Source organism: Loxodonta africana, chromosome 3, assembly GCF_030014295.1.
Source record: "Loxodonta africana isolate mLoxAfr1 chromosome 3, mLoxAfr1.hap2, whole genome shotgun sequence".
Classification (NCBI taxonomy): Eukaryota; Metazoa; Chordata; class Mammalia; order Proboscidea; family Elephantidae; genus Loxodonta; species Loxodonta africana.
Genome location: NC_087344.1, coordinates 198,568,145 through 198,581,347, shown reverse-complemented (window position 1 = coordinate 198,581,347; position 13,203 = coordinate 198,568,145). Strand labels below are relative to the sequence as shown.

The following is a 13,203-nucleotide window of genomic DNA, read 5'->3' as shown; positions in this document are numbered from 1 at the left end:
GGGTTTCCAAGGCTACAGCCTTTACGGAAACAGGCTGCCATATCTTGTTCCTGAAGAGCAGCTGGTGGGTTCAAACCGCCAACCTTTTGGTTGGTAGCCAAGTGCCTATCCACTGCACCACCAGAGCTCCTACTGGGAGAGTACAGGATAACAACTTGGAAACCACTTTACATGTATACTAGAATAGAACAATAAATCGGTGGAGGATGGTGAGAGCCAAGTTTCTCAAATGTTGGAGTGAGAGGTTATAGATAAGCAAGGGGAGGAGGCCAGAATGATTCATGTGACAATAGATTAGAGTTGAAGACATCAGTATGAACTCATATTTAGCTTAATATAAAGATGGCTACATATAAAAATATTTATAGATATGTATACATATCTCAGTTAATATGCACATATATATCCTTGTTCTGTCAGCTGAGAGCATCTATAAGCAACTGATATCTCATATCTCAGTTAATATGCACATATATATCCTTGTTCTGTCGGCTGAGAGCATCTATAAGCAACTGATATCTCAACAGCAATGAGTACACCTAGCACCCATATTTTGGTTTCTAACACTATTCTCCAATAAAAGCAGCCAGAACTCCTAGAAGAAATGGCTAATGGCTGATTCTAGGGCTGGGGCAGGGAATATACAAGATGAGCCTGGATACAAGAGCCAACTGAAACAGCTCCCAATGGCCAAAGTTGGTACAATTTGAGCAACAAAATAAAGTAGTATTTACAACCCAAAGTGTAAAATAAATAGCATAAATCCATATGGATACAAATAAATAAATTACTGAATAAAGAAATAAATGAAGGAAAATAGACAAATTTCCTATGCAGAATTCCAAATAATTTATGTATATCCCCTTGCTGCTGAGTCAATTCCCACTCATAGCAACCCTACAGGACAGAGTAGAACCATCCCCATAAGGTCTCCAAGGCTTCACAGAAGCAGATTGCCACATTTTTCTATCGTGGAGTAGCTGGAGGGTTCAAACTGCCAACCTTTCCATTAGCAGCTGAGCACTTAACCACTGTGCCATGAGGGCTCCTTAATTTGTGTAGATAATCCATCCTTAAGGAGGCTGAGCACAACTCCCCACTCCTTAAGTGTGAGCTGTACATAGTGACTTTCTTCCAAAGAGCACAGCATGGAAAGTGAAAAAATAAGATTAACTTTACAGTGGAGAAAACTGACAAACACTCTCTGAAGTCAGGTGATTAGATAAACATCAACCATGATAAACTGGATTGATAGTAGGAACCCTTAATATGATGAAATGAGAATGGCATTTTACCTATGTGGTCTTCCTCCCAAAATCAAATTACTTCAGTCTAGCCATGAGAAAAACATCTGACAAAGCCCAGTTGAGGGACAGTTTACAAAATGCCTGACTAGTAATCCTCAAACTGTCTAGGTCATCTCAAATAAGGAAAGCCTGAGAAACCACCATAGCTCAGAGACTCCTAAGGACACAGGATGACTAAAAATAATATGATATCCTGGAATGAATCCTGGCAAAGAAAAAGGGTATCAGGGGAAAACTTAGGAAATCTGAATAAAGTATATTGTTGTTAGGTGGCATCAGAAGACACAGTAAAGTATTATGATGACATGTGCAAAGACCTGGAGTCAGAAAACCAAAAGGAAAGAACATGCACAGTGTTTCTCAAGCTGAAAGAACTGAAGAAAAAATTCAAGGCTCGAGTTGCAGTATTGAAGGATCCTACGGGGAAAACACTGAACTATGCAGGAAGCCTCAAAAGAAATGGAAGGAATACATAGAGTCATTATACCAAAAAGAACTGGTAGACATTCAATCATTTTAGGAAATAGCACGTGATCAGGAACCGATGGTACTGAAGGAAGAATTCCAAGCTGCACTGAAGGCATTGGTGAAAAACAAGATTCTAGGAATTGATGGAATACCAGTTGAGATGTTTCAACAAACAGATGCAGTGCTGGAAGTGCTCGCTTGTCTGTACTAAAATTTGGAAGGCAGCTACCTGGCCAATCGACAGGAAAAGATCCATATTTATGCCTATTCCAAAGAAAGATGACCCAGTCTAATGCAGGAATTATTGAACAGTATCATTTTTTTCTTTTTTTTATCATTAATGTCACACACAAGTAAAACTTTGCTGAACATCATTCAAAAGTGGCTGCAGCAGTACATCCGCAGGGAAGTGCCAGAAATTCAAGCTGGATTCAGAAGGGGCTGTGGAACCAGGGATATCATTGCTGATGTCAGATGGATTCTGGCTAAAAGCAGAGAATGCCAGAAAGATGTTTACCTGTGTTTTACTGACTATGGAAAGAATGGGAATTCCAGAACACTTAATTGTGCTCATGAGGAACCTGTACATAGACCAAAAGGCAGTCAGTCACTCAAACAGAAAAAGGAGATACTACATGGTTTAAAGTCAGGAAAGGCGTGCATCAGGGTGGTATCCTTTCACCATACGCATTCAATCTATATGCTGTGCAAATAATCCGAGAAGCTGGACTGCAGGAAGAAGAACAGGGCAGCAGGATTGGAGGAAGACTCGTTAACTGCCTGTGATATGCAGATGATACTGCCTTGCCTTGCTTGCTGAAAGCGAAGAGGACTTGAAACACTTACTGATGAAGATCAAAGACTACGGCCTTCAGTGTGGATTGCACCTCAACATAAAGAAAAATCCTCACAACTGGACCAATAAGCAACATCATGATAAATGGAGAAAAAACTGAAGTTCTCAAGGATTTCATTTTACTTGGATTCACAATCAACAGCCATGGAGGTAGCAGTCAAGAAATGCATTACATTTGGCAAATCTGCTGCAAAAGACCTCTTTAAAGTGTTAAAAACCAAAGATGTCACCTTAAAGATTAAGGTGTGCCTGACCCAAGCCATGGTGTTTTCAATCACCTTGTATGCATGCAAAAGCTGGACGATGAATAAGGAAGACCTAAAAAAAATTAAAGTCTTTGAATTATGGTGTTGGCAAGGAATATTGAATACACCATGCAGTGCCAAAAGAATGAACAAATCTGTCTTGGAGGAAGTACAACCAGAATGCTCCTTAGAAGCAAGGATGGCAAGACTGTGTCTCACATACTTTGGACATGTTATCAGTAGGGATCAGTCCTTGAAGAAGGACATGTTGTTGTTAGGTGCCGTCGAGTCGGTTCCGACATAGCGACCCCATGCACAACAGAACGAAACACTGCCCGGTCCTGCGCCATCCTCACAATCGTTGTTATGCTTGAGCTCATTGTTGCAGCCACTGTGTCAATCCACCTCGTTGAGGGTCTTCCTCTTTTCCGCTGACCCTGTACTCTGCCAAGCATGATGTCCTTCTCCAGGGACTGATCCCTCCTGACAACATGTCCAAAGTATGTAAGACGCAGTCTCGCCATCCTTGCTTCTAAGGAGCATTCAGGCCACACTTCTTCAAAGACAGATTTGTTCGTTTTTTGGCAGTCCATGGTATATTCAATATTCTTCGCCAACACCACAATTCAAAGGTGTCAATTCTTTGGTCTTCCTTATTCATTGTCCAGCTTTCACATGCATATGATACGATTGAAGATACCACGGCTTGGGTCAGGCGCACCTTAGTCTTCAAGGTGACATCTTTGCTTTTCAAAACTTTAAAGAGGTCCTTTGCAGCAGATTTACCCAATGCAATGCGTCTTTTGATTTCTTGACTGCTGCTTCCATGGCTGCTGATTAGGAATCCAAGTAAAATGAAATCCTTGACAACTTCAATCATTTCTCCGTTTATCATGATATTGCTCATTGGTCCAGTTGTGAGGACTTTTGTTTTCTTTATGTTGAGGTGCGATCCATACTGAAGGCTGTGGTCTTTGATCTTCATTAGTAAGTGCTTCAAGTCCTCTTCACTTTCAGCAAGCAAGGCTGTGTCTTCTGCATAACGCAGGTTGTTAATGAGTCTTCCTCTAATCCTGATGCCCCGTTCTTCTTCATATAGTCCAGCTTCTCGGATTATTTGCTCAGCGTACAGATTGAATAGGTATGATGAAAGAATACAACCCTGACACACACCTTTCCAGACTTTAAACCAATCAGTATCCCCTCATTCTGTCTGAACAACTGCCTCTTGATCTATGTAAAGGTTCCCCATGAGCACAATTGTGTTCTGGAATTCCCATTCTTCGCAATGTTATCCATAGTTTGTTATGATCTACACAGTCAAATGCCTTTGCATAGTCAATAAAACACAGATAAACATCCTTCTGGTATTCTCTGCTTTCAGCCAGGATCCATCTGACATCAGCAATGATATCCCTGGTTCCACATCCTCTTCTGAAACGGGCCTGAATTTCTGGCAGTTCCCTGTCGATATACTGCTGCAGCCGTCTTTGAATGATCTTCAGCAAAATTTTGCTTGCATGCGATATTAATGATATTGTTCTATAATTTCCACATTGGGTTGGATCACCTTTGTTGGGAATAGGCATAAATATGGATCTCTTCCAGTCAGTTGGCCAGGAAGCTGTCTTCCATATTTCTTGGCATAGACGAGTGAGCACCTCCAGCACTACATCTGTTTGCTGAAACATCTCAATTGATATTCCATCAGTTCCTGGAGCCTTGTTTTTCACCAATGCCTTCAGAGCAGCTTGGACTTCTTCCTTCAGTACCATCGGTTCGTGATCATATGCCACCTCTTGAAATGGTTGAACATTGACTAATTCTTTTTGGTATAACGACTCTGTGTATTCCCTCCATCTTCTTTTGATGCTTCCTGTGTCATTTAATATTTTCCCCATGGAATCCTTCACTATTGCAACTTGGGGCTTGAATTTTTTCTTCAATTCTTTCAGCTTGAGAATCGCCAAGCGTGTTCTTCCCCTTTGGTTTTCCATCTCCAGCTCTTTGCAAATATCATTATAATACTCTATTTTTGTTTTCTCAAGACGCCCTTTGAAATCTTCTGTTCAGTTCTTTTACTTCATCAATTCTTCCTTTTGCTTTAGCTGCTCGACGTTCGAGAGCAAGTTTCAGAGTCTCCTCTGACATCCATCTTGGTCTTTTCTTTCTTTCCTGTCTTTTCAGTGACCTCTTGCTTTCTTCATGGATGATGTCCTTGATGTCATTCCACAACTCGTCTGGTCTTCGGTCACTAGTGTTCAATGCATCAAATCTGTTCTTTAGATGGTCTCTAAATTCAGGTGGGATATACTCAAGGTCATATTTTGATTCTCGTGGACTTGCTCTGATTTTCTTCAGTTTCAGCTTGAACTTGCATATGAGCAACTGATGGTTTTTTGCATAGTCGCCCCCTGGCCTTGTTTTGACTGATGATATTGAACTTTTCCATCGTCTCTTTCCACAGATGCAGTCAGTTTGATTTCTGTGTGTTCCATCTGGTGAGGTCCATGTGTATAGTCGCCGTTTATGTTGGTAAAAGAAGGTATTTGCAATGAAGAAGTCATTGGTCTTGCAAAATTCTGTCATTCGATCTCCGGCATTTTTTCTATCACCAAGGTCATATTTTCCAACTACTGATCCTTCTTCTTTGTTTCCAACTTTCGCATTCCAATCACCAGTAATTATCAATGCATCCTGATTGCATGTTCGATCAATTTCAACTGCAGCAGCTGATAAAAATCTTCTACTTCTTCATCTTTGGCCCTAGTGGTTGGTGTGTAAATTTGAATAATAGTTGTATTAACTGGTCTTCCTTGTAGGTGTATAGATATTATCCTATCACTGACAGCGTTATACTTCAGGATACATCTTGAAACGTTCTTTTTGATGATGATGAATGCAACACCATTCCTCTTCAAGTTGTCATTCCCAGCATAGTAGACTGTATGATTGTCCGATTCAAAATGGCCAATACCAGTCCATTTCAGCTCACTAATGCCTAGGATATTGATGTTTACGCGTTGTATTTCATTTTTGATGATTTCCAGTTTTCCTAGATTCATGCTTCATACATTCCAGGTTCTGATTATTAATGGATGTTTGCAGCTGTTTCTTCTCATTTTGAGTCATGCCACATCAGCAAATGAAGGTCCCGAAAGCTTTACTCCATCCACATCATTAAGGTTGACTCTACTTTGAGGAGGCAGCTCTTCCCCAGTCAACTTTTGAGTGCCTTCCAACCTAGGGGGCTCATCTTCCAGGACTATATCAGACAACGTTCCGCTGCTATTCATAAGGTTTTCACTGGCTAATGCTTTTCAGAGGTAGACTGCCAGGTCCTTCTTCCTAGTCTTAGTCTGGAAGCTCAGCTGAAACCTGTCCTCCATGGTTGACCCTGCTGGTATCTGAATACCGGTGGCATAGCTTCCAGCTTCACAGCAACACGCAAGCCCCCACAGTACGACAAACTGACAGACGTGTGAGGGGAGAAGGACATAATGCTTGGTAAAGTAGAGGGTCGTCGAAAAGGAGGAAGACCCTCAACCAGATGGACTGACACAGCGGGTACAACAATGGGCTCAGGCATAACAACAACTGTGAGGATAGTGCAGGACCAGGCAGTGTTTCCTTCTGTTTTACATAGGGTTGCTGTAAGTTGGAACTGACTCAATGGCACCTAACAACAACAACATGGATGTGTAAGAAATCAGAAATGATGATAATGAAAAATTAACTATGGATTATTGTTTAATAATGACTTGCCTGCTACCCCATTCTGTCTGATGACAAGCCTAGTTTCAAAGACTATTTAGAACAGGAGCAGTGTACTTTTTCTCATTTCTATACATTGTTTCTTTCTCACTTTCTCCCTCTGCTCTTCCGAGTTGGTGTCAACAGAAAAAACAATAAACAGGCTGCTTTAGGGAAGCTATGTTTTCAAAGAGTAGAGTGGCCAATTTCAGTTCTCAAAGAGAATGCAAGCCACAAACTAACAAGATTAACAAAATACCACTGTAATGTATTCATGCAAACCTTTAGGATTATAACGTTAAGTGTTGGCTTATTAAGCCCAAAATCTTTTTACCAGGATAAAGTGGCCAAAGACATTGGTTTCAAACACCTCCTGGAGCCCATCGCCAGTGATCTTGTCTTCCTGCGTCAGCAGCCCTTCAGCTGTGGAGAACATATGAAGCACCTTTCTGAGAGAGAAGACAAATGTATGACTTTTTTTAAGCTTCTTTAACTGAAGACACTGAAGAGACTCCCCTGCCCCAAAGAAACACGACAGTTTCCTTGATTCTGTAATGATAAGACTAAATCACTGTCAATTCTCATTATTCCAGATTCTATGTCTGCCAATTTCCCTACTTGCTAACATTTATTTGTAAACCCAAAATCAATACTTTGGATGCTTTTGTGGTCATTTGCAGGCACGCACAAGTGTGAAGTGGCAAAATGTACGTTCCCAGCTGAGGTCAAATACAGCTGGTTTGGTATTCACTAGCTCAGTGTTCACAGGAACTTAACAGAACATAACTATCGCAAATAATGAGAGTGGACTGTACTTATTTCCCAGACCGGGTGTCCGTCTCTGCTGCCTGTGAGCCAGAGCCCAGCTGTTTGACCTGCCAATCGTGGGTTTGCCAGCCCCTGCGGCCATGTGAATCAGAAGCCTCCAGCCTGACCCACAGACTTGGACTTGGACTTGGGACATTCCAAACTCTACAAGTGCATGAACTATTTCCTTGATATAAATCTCTCTATAAATGTATATGGAAACCCTGGTGGCATAGTGGTTAAGTGCTACGGCTGCTAACCAAAAGGTCGGCAGTTCAAATCCACCAGGCGCTCCTTGGAAACTCTATGGGGAAGTTCTACTCTGTCCTGTAGGGTTGCTATGAGTTGGAATCGACTCAACGGCAGTGGGTTTTTTTTTTTCTTTTTTTTAATGTATATGTATTTGTACGTTTTACTAGTTTTGCTTCTCTAGAGAACCCAGCCTAAGACACTGGGTTATCCTGAGCGTTCGATAAGATGTATCTATTGCGCTTCTCACAGCGCTTAGCACTTCACAGGTGTTTAAGAAATGCTTTTCTTCCTCCAGCTCATACCAGCCAGAGGAGCCTGAGTCTCTCAAAAATCTGCTGCCAAAACTCTCTTAACCTCTTTCCAAATCAGTTTACAGGTATTATTCTGAGGGAATAACAGCTATGCCACAGAGAAAAAGTCTTCCCTACGCAGACTGATGTTTAGTTGCTGAACAAAATTAAACAGATTGCTTTTTCTAGTGGAACTTCTTGAAGTATCAAACACACTAATACAATATTTTGCTGTGAGATCACCTAGGTAGCTTGAGACCAGTGGTTCTTTTTGTTTTGTTTTAATGAGAGAGAAGTAAAGCGAAAGTAGCAGTGTAGTAAGTAGCATGCAACGGGAGTAAGAAAATCTATTTGTGAGCACGTGCACTGGGTTGTAAAATAAACTTTCTTTCTTACCATGGGTTGTGCCACTATACTCATGTGGGCTGAGGATCTCCCGGGAAGATATTTAGTCCTCTGCATTTCCCCAGCCTACTGGTCAGAGCACCTGACATACAACTGGGAAATGTCAGAAGTAGCCTTTCTGGGTATTGGGGTCTCACTGAGAACCCTGCCTAATTCTGAAATGTTCTTGCTAATGGATACATTCGGGCAGGACAGAAGATGACCTTCTGAAAAATCCAACCAGTTGGAATGTCCCAGAAACCTAGAACATCATAAGAGCCATGACTTGTCACATTCCCCACAAAAGATGCTTTTTTTTTTCACGACGTGGTGGCAACATCCCTCTTCTATGTCTTCATCCTTCTCGACACCCTCACCTTTTACCCCCCAAAACTTAAAATACCGAGGACAAAACTAGCAAGAAAACTGAAGACCTTCCCCACAATCGATTCATCTAGAAAATGGAACTTACCTTGAAAAGAGGCCAGACAAAAGTGCTCTGATATTGAGCTGTGGATTAGGCATGATTCCAGCATTTAGATATACACAGTCTAATCTCTGAAACCTGCAAGTAAAACAGGAAGATGAGACTGTGAGGTCTCTATAATGACGAGAATAAAGAAGGCCTATGAAAGGATGGAAAACAGTTTCTGAACCAAAAAGTTGGTCACAGCAAGCTAAAGGGAATATAATATATAATACATCAGGGTTACGCTACTTTTTTTCTCGACAGTTTTTCTTTAGTCAGGGTAAATATTTGAGCATTCTTTTTCTTTTTAAGGCTGGCTTCAAATAGAATTTAGGGTACCCCAATGGGTTTTAATGGAGCCCTGGTGGCATAGTAGTTAAGAGCTCAGACTGCTAACCAAAAGGTTGACAATTCAAATCCATCAGCCACTCCTTGGAAGCCCTGTGGTGCTGTTCTACTCTGTCCTATAGGGTTGATATTAGTAGGAATCAACTCAGTCACAACGGATAATGGGCTCTGAAGTCAAGCCGCCTCTGTCAACGCTCCTTCCATTTCTGTCCTCTATAGCAGGTACTGTCATAATTCTCTATTAAACTCGCTCTCCTTCGGGTCTTAGCAAGTTTTTTACTTTTTTTAAAATTCATGTCCTCCTGTAGTTAATGAAGTTTGTGTAATATTGGCTTTCATCTGGCCTCACCTTATAATGCTGGAACCTGAACGCCTAGAGATCTATTAAAGCAGGAGATCTCTGTGGAAGCCTTCGTGCTCATGGGCAGGTGCTAAAGATCATAAATGAGGAAAAGTCACAAGCAAACAATGAGATTCAAAAGCTGAATGGGGTTAAGGTACTCTTGGTAGGCTTCCTCAAGGTCACTTGTCATGGGGGGAATTGTGAACTGCTGACTTGAGAGAGCGTTTTCATTTTTAAACCTACAGAAGCCTTAGTCTACGTGTACCCTTTTGAACTAGGTTCGAGATAGGGAAAGCCTGTTCTCATGATACTCTTAGACACCATGATTATTCAGAATATCTCCTAGAATTTTAGGTACCGCACAGGTCTCTGTGTCCTCTGTATCACCCAGGATAACAGGGACAATAGCTACTAATCAGGCTTCTTTAACTACATACATAGTTACCAATACAGATCACTTACACACATTTCTTGACCATCCTATAAATAATTTGCAGATGACTCTAATTACTAAATAGAGTGTTTAAAATGGTGATATTGATACCATCAGGTCATCTACATCAATGCCATGAAGACACCGTGGGTCCATCCACTGTTGGTGTTCCATTATCTAATTTGCAAACTTTCATTTAAGAACATTAACATATTTTGAAGTCATCTTAAAACTGAACAAGACTTTAGCTTCACTAGTAAAAAATGCCTGCCTTGAGCATTACGCTCTTTTAAGAACTAGCTATATGGGATCAAACTGACAATGGCAACTTGAAAGATTAGATAGGAACCTTAGGGGGCAGTAACTGTATGTTAATGAGGGAAGAACAACTCAGAAAAGGAGGGTGAGAATAGCTGCACAACTCGAAGAATGTAATCAATGTCACTAAATTGCACATGTAGAAACTACCGAATTGGTGTATGTTTTGCTATGCACATTCTCAACAACAAACACAACACAAATAAAATTTAGGAAAAAAAAGGATTTTAACATATTTTGCTAGGAATGGAGATGAAATCCTCAGCAAAGAGAGGAAATTGCACCAGGAAACCAAATTAAGGTCTGGCTTCAGTAAAATAACATACTACTCTGAAAGATTAAATGGTTGACACAATTGCTCCATTTTGGAAAAAGCAGAACCATTGTTTCTTCTTAGTTTTTACTTACACATATCTATTAGAGCTGAAGGAATCGACTCAACAGCTGTGGGTTAACAAAACTAAGGAGTCCCTGGGTGGTACAAATGGTTAACATGTTTAGCTGCTAACCAAAAGGTTGGCGATTTGAGTTTACCCAGAGGTGCCTGGAAAAAAAGGCCTGGCCATCTATTTCTAAAGAATTAACCACTGAAACCCCTATGGACACCAGTTCTACTCCGACACACATGGCGTCACCATGAGTCAGAGTCGGCTTGCTGGCAACTGGTCTGATTTCTTAATGGAACAGAATACGACAGAAAGATAGACCATGTGTCATAGAGAGTGATGCTCTGGGTACCTGGAAGCTCTCTCCCAGCCCTAATTTACTTTCCAGCCCAAAGATATCCACTCGGGCTTTTAAGTGCAATAGATCCCTGACATAAGCAAGGGATCTATCTGGACACAGTCACATATTCCCAAATTTGTGAATATCACTACAGCCATCATCGCCTAAATTTGGATAATACCATCCATCTCAAAGACAGCTGTTTTGAGGATTAAAGAAATACATCAAAGCTTCACAAAAATACGGATGACAGGTAACTGGGACAGCTCACTTACCATCTTAGCATTCCTTTCTATCAACCAGCCTCACTGGCTTAAATCCACGCTACATAAAAATGATAACTTACTATATTGAACCTTTGAGAGTGGTCAATACAAATGTTAAAACTTAAAATCTCAAAGGTCAACTGTATTAGGATGGGCTATTATTAACTGAAAATAAAGGTTCTTTTCATTCAATAAGAAAATATGACTAAATTTATACAAAACAAGCAAGCTGCCCAGCTTGCTAAGAAGGTTTGGGGAAAGGACATCTGAAAATATGACTTGAAACTCCTAACTTCTCTTTTGACTCTATACTTCTTAACTCTGTAATGACATTTTCTGAGCAGTTTCTCAGACCTGGAGACTATAATTTATGGTGGAGTAGGGAATGTGGAACATATCACAGTTTATATGAAACGGGAACCTAGAAAATCTGAGTTTTTTAGAGGAATGATGTGGAGAAAACCCTAAGAGCTCAGCAGTAGGGGAGAGAGAAACCACACTCCCAAAGGGCCAAGGCTGCAATGAGTTGGGGAGAGAAAAGCGCTTTGGCCTTTGCTTTATAACTCGTGCATTTAGAACAGGGAGATGCAAATGACTATATCAGTTAACGTAAATAAAATGCAGACAAAGTATTTTTCAGAAACTGCCTTTAGCAAGATATAGGATCTTACTTGTTTCTACTGTGCTGCATTTTACCCTCCAAGGAAATAAAGTAGCTCCTGTTTCTTAAGGGCTCCAATTACAAAAACGCTTGAACATTAATTATTCCAGACAGCCATAGGGCTCAGCAGGGACTACCACAGGGTTCTTAACTTTTTCTGATCATAAATTCCTCTGAAAATTTAAAATGAACCTGTCTTCTCTCCCCAAATATTTATTAAATGCCTATTACATGCCAATTACTGTGTGATGTGAACAAACCGCTACTGGCCTAGGGGAAAATCCCTAAAGATGCAGGGAGAAGATCTTGGCTCTAGGAACAACCCAAACAACACAAAGTCCAACCCAATCAATATGAAGTCCAACCTAATCAACACAAAGTCCAACCCAATCAATACAAAGTCAGATGGCCTTCTTAGGCAGATTCCTCTATCTTAATCAGTCTCAGTCTCTCCACTTGATAAATGTCAGTACCTGTCAAACCCACTTAACGAATAGATGTTAAAAACTGCCTTGAGATATCTAAGGAATTACATTAGTGTCACATCAGCATGTACTCAGAAATACCAGAGAAATCTGAGATATAACGATGATAGTGACCATGAGCGTGGTACTGAGAAGGAATGGGTTCACATCATACAGATTTCCTTAGCGTAACTTCTCACACTGTGCCTATTCCTTTTCAGGATCTCCTATTCTTTCTTGCCTTATCGAACAACATGCTATACAATCACATGAGAGAAAACGTGCCAACAAGAGGCAGACCTTTGCTTGAGCTCCTTGGAGGCCCGGAACACTGACTGCAGGTTGCTAACATCCACCTGCACGGTGGTGACCTCGGCCGTGGGGTGAGAGGCCAGCAGATCAGCTCGGACAGCTTCTGCTTTGCACATGTTCCTGCACGCCAAACACAGGTGAAGCTCATCGTCTTCCGCCAGCAGCCGCTTGCAGAGGGCTAGGCCAATGCCACTGAAAAGGACAATTCAAGCACAGGAAACACGTGATGCGGGACGGTGTCAAGTAGCATTTCTCTCTGGATCCGAAAACTAATTTTGCCACTTTTGGTTGTAATCAGGACTCCAGGCAGACAGAGAAGATTCAAAAATTATTTAACGGAGGAGGAACCCCACACTCTAACAATCACTTGCACAGGACGCTGTCCAGTTTGTGTTTCTTCTACTCTGCAACAACTCAGAGACTCAGTAACTGCACTGCAAATAAAAGCTGTCCTTTACCATTTCTATTAATACAGTTTATTCTGCCATTGGTTTTCATTTT

At 41.0% G+C, this 13,203-nt stretch overlaps 1 protein-coding gene across 2 annotated transcripts in view; it reads right to left on the bottom strand.

The window, feature by feature from the left end:
• The window catches only part of HSD17B7 (hydroxysteroid 17-beta dehydrogenase 7), a 30,034-nt gene that overhangs the window by 13,719 nt on the left and 3,112 nt on the right, over window positions 1-13,203 (bottom strand). For both annotated transcript variants that reach the window (XM_064282884.1, XM_064282885.1), the window contains exons 2-4: window positions 12,691-12,894; window positions 8,835-8,927; window positions 6,964-7,078 (exon numbers count right to left, since the gene is read on the bottom strand). In XM_064282884.1, coding sequence (XP_064138954.1) covers window positions 6,964-7,078; window positions 8,835-8,927; window positions 12,691-12,894 — 412 coding nt within the window. The remainder of the gene's footprint in view (window positions 1-6,963; window positions 7,079-8,834; window positions 8,928-12,690; window positions 12,895-13,203) is intronic.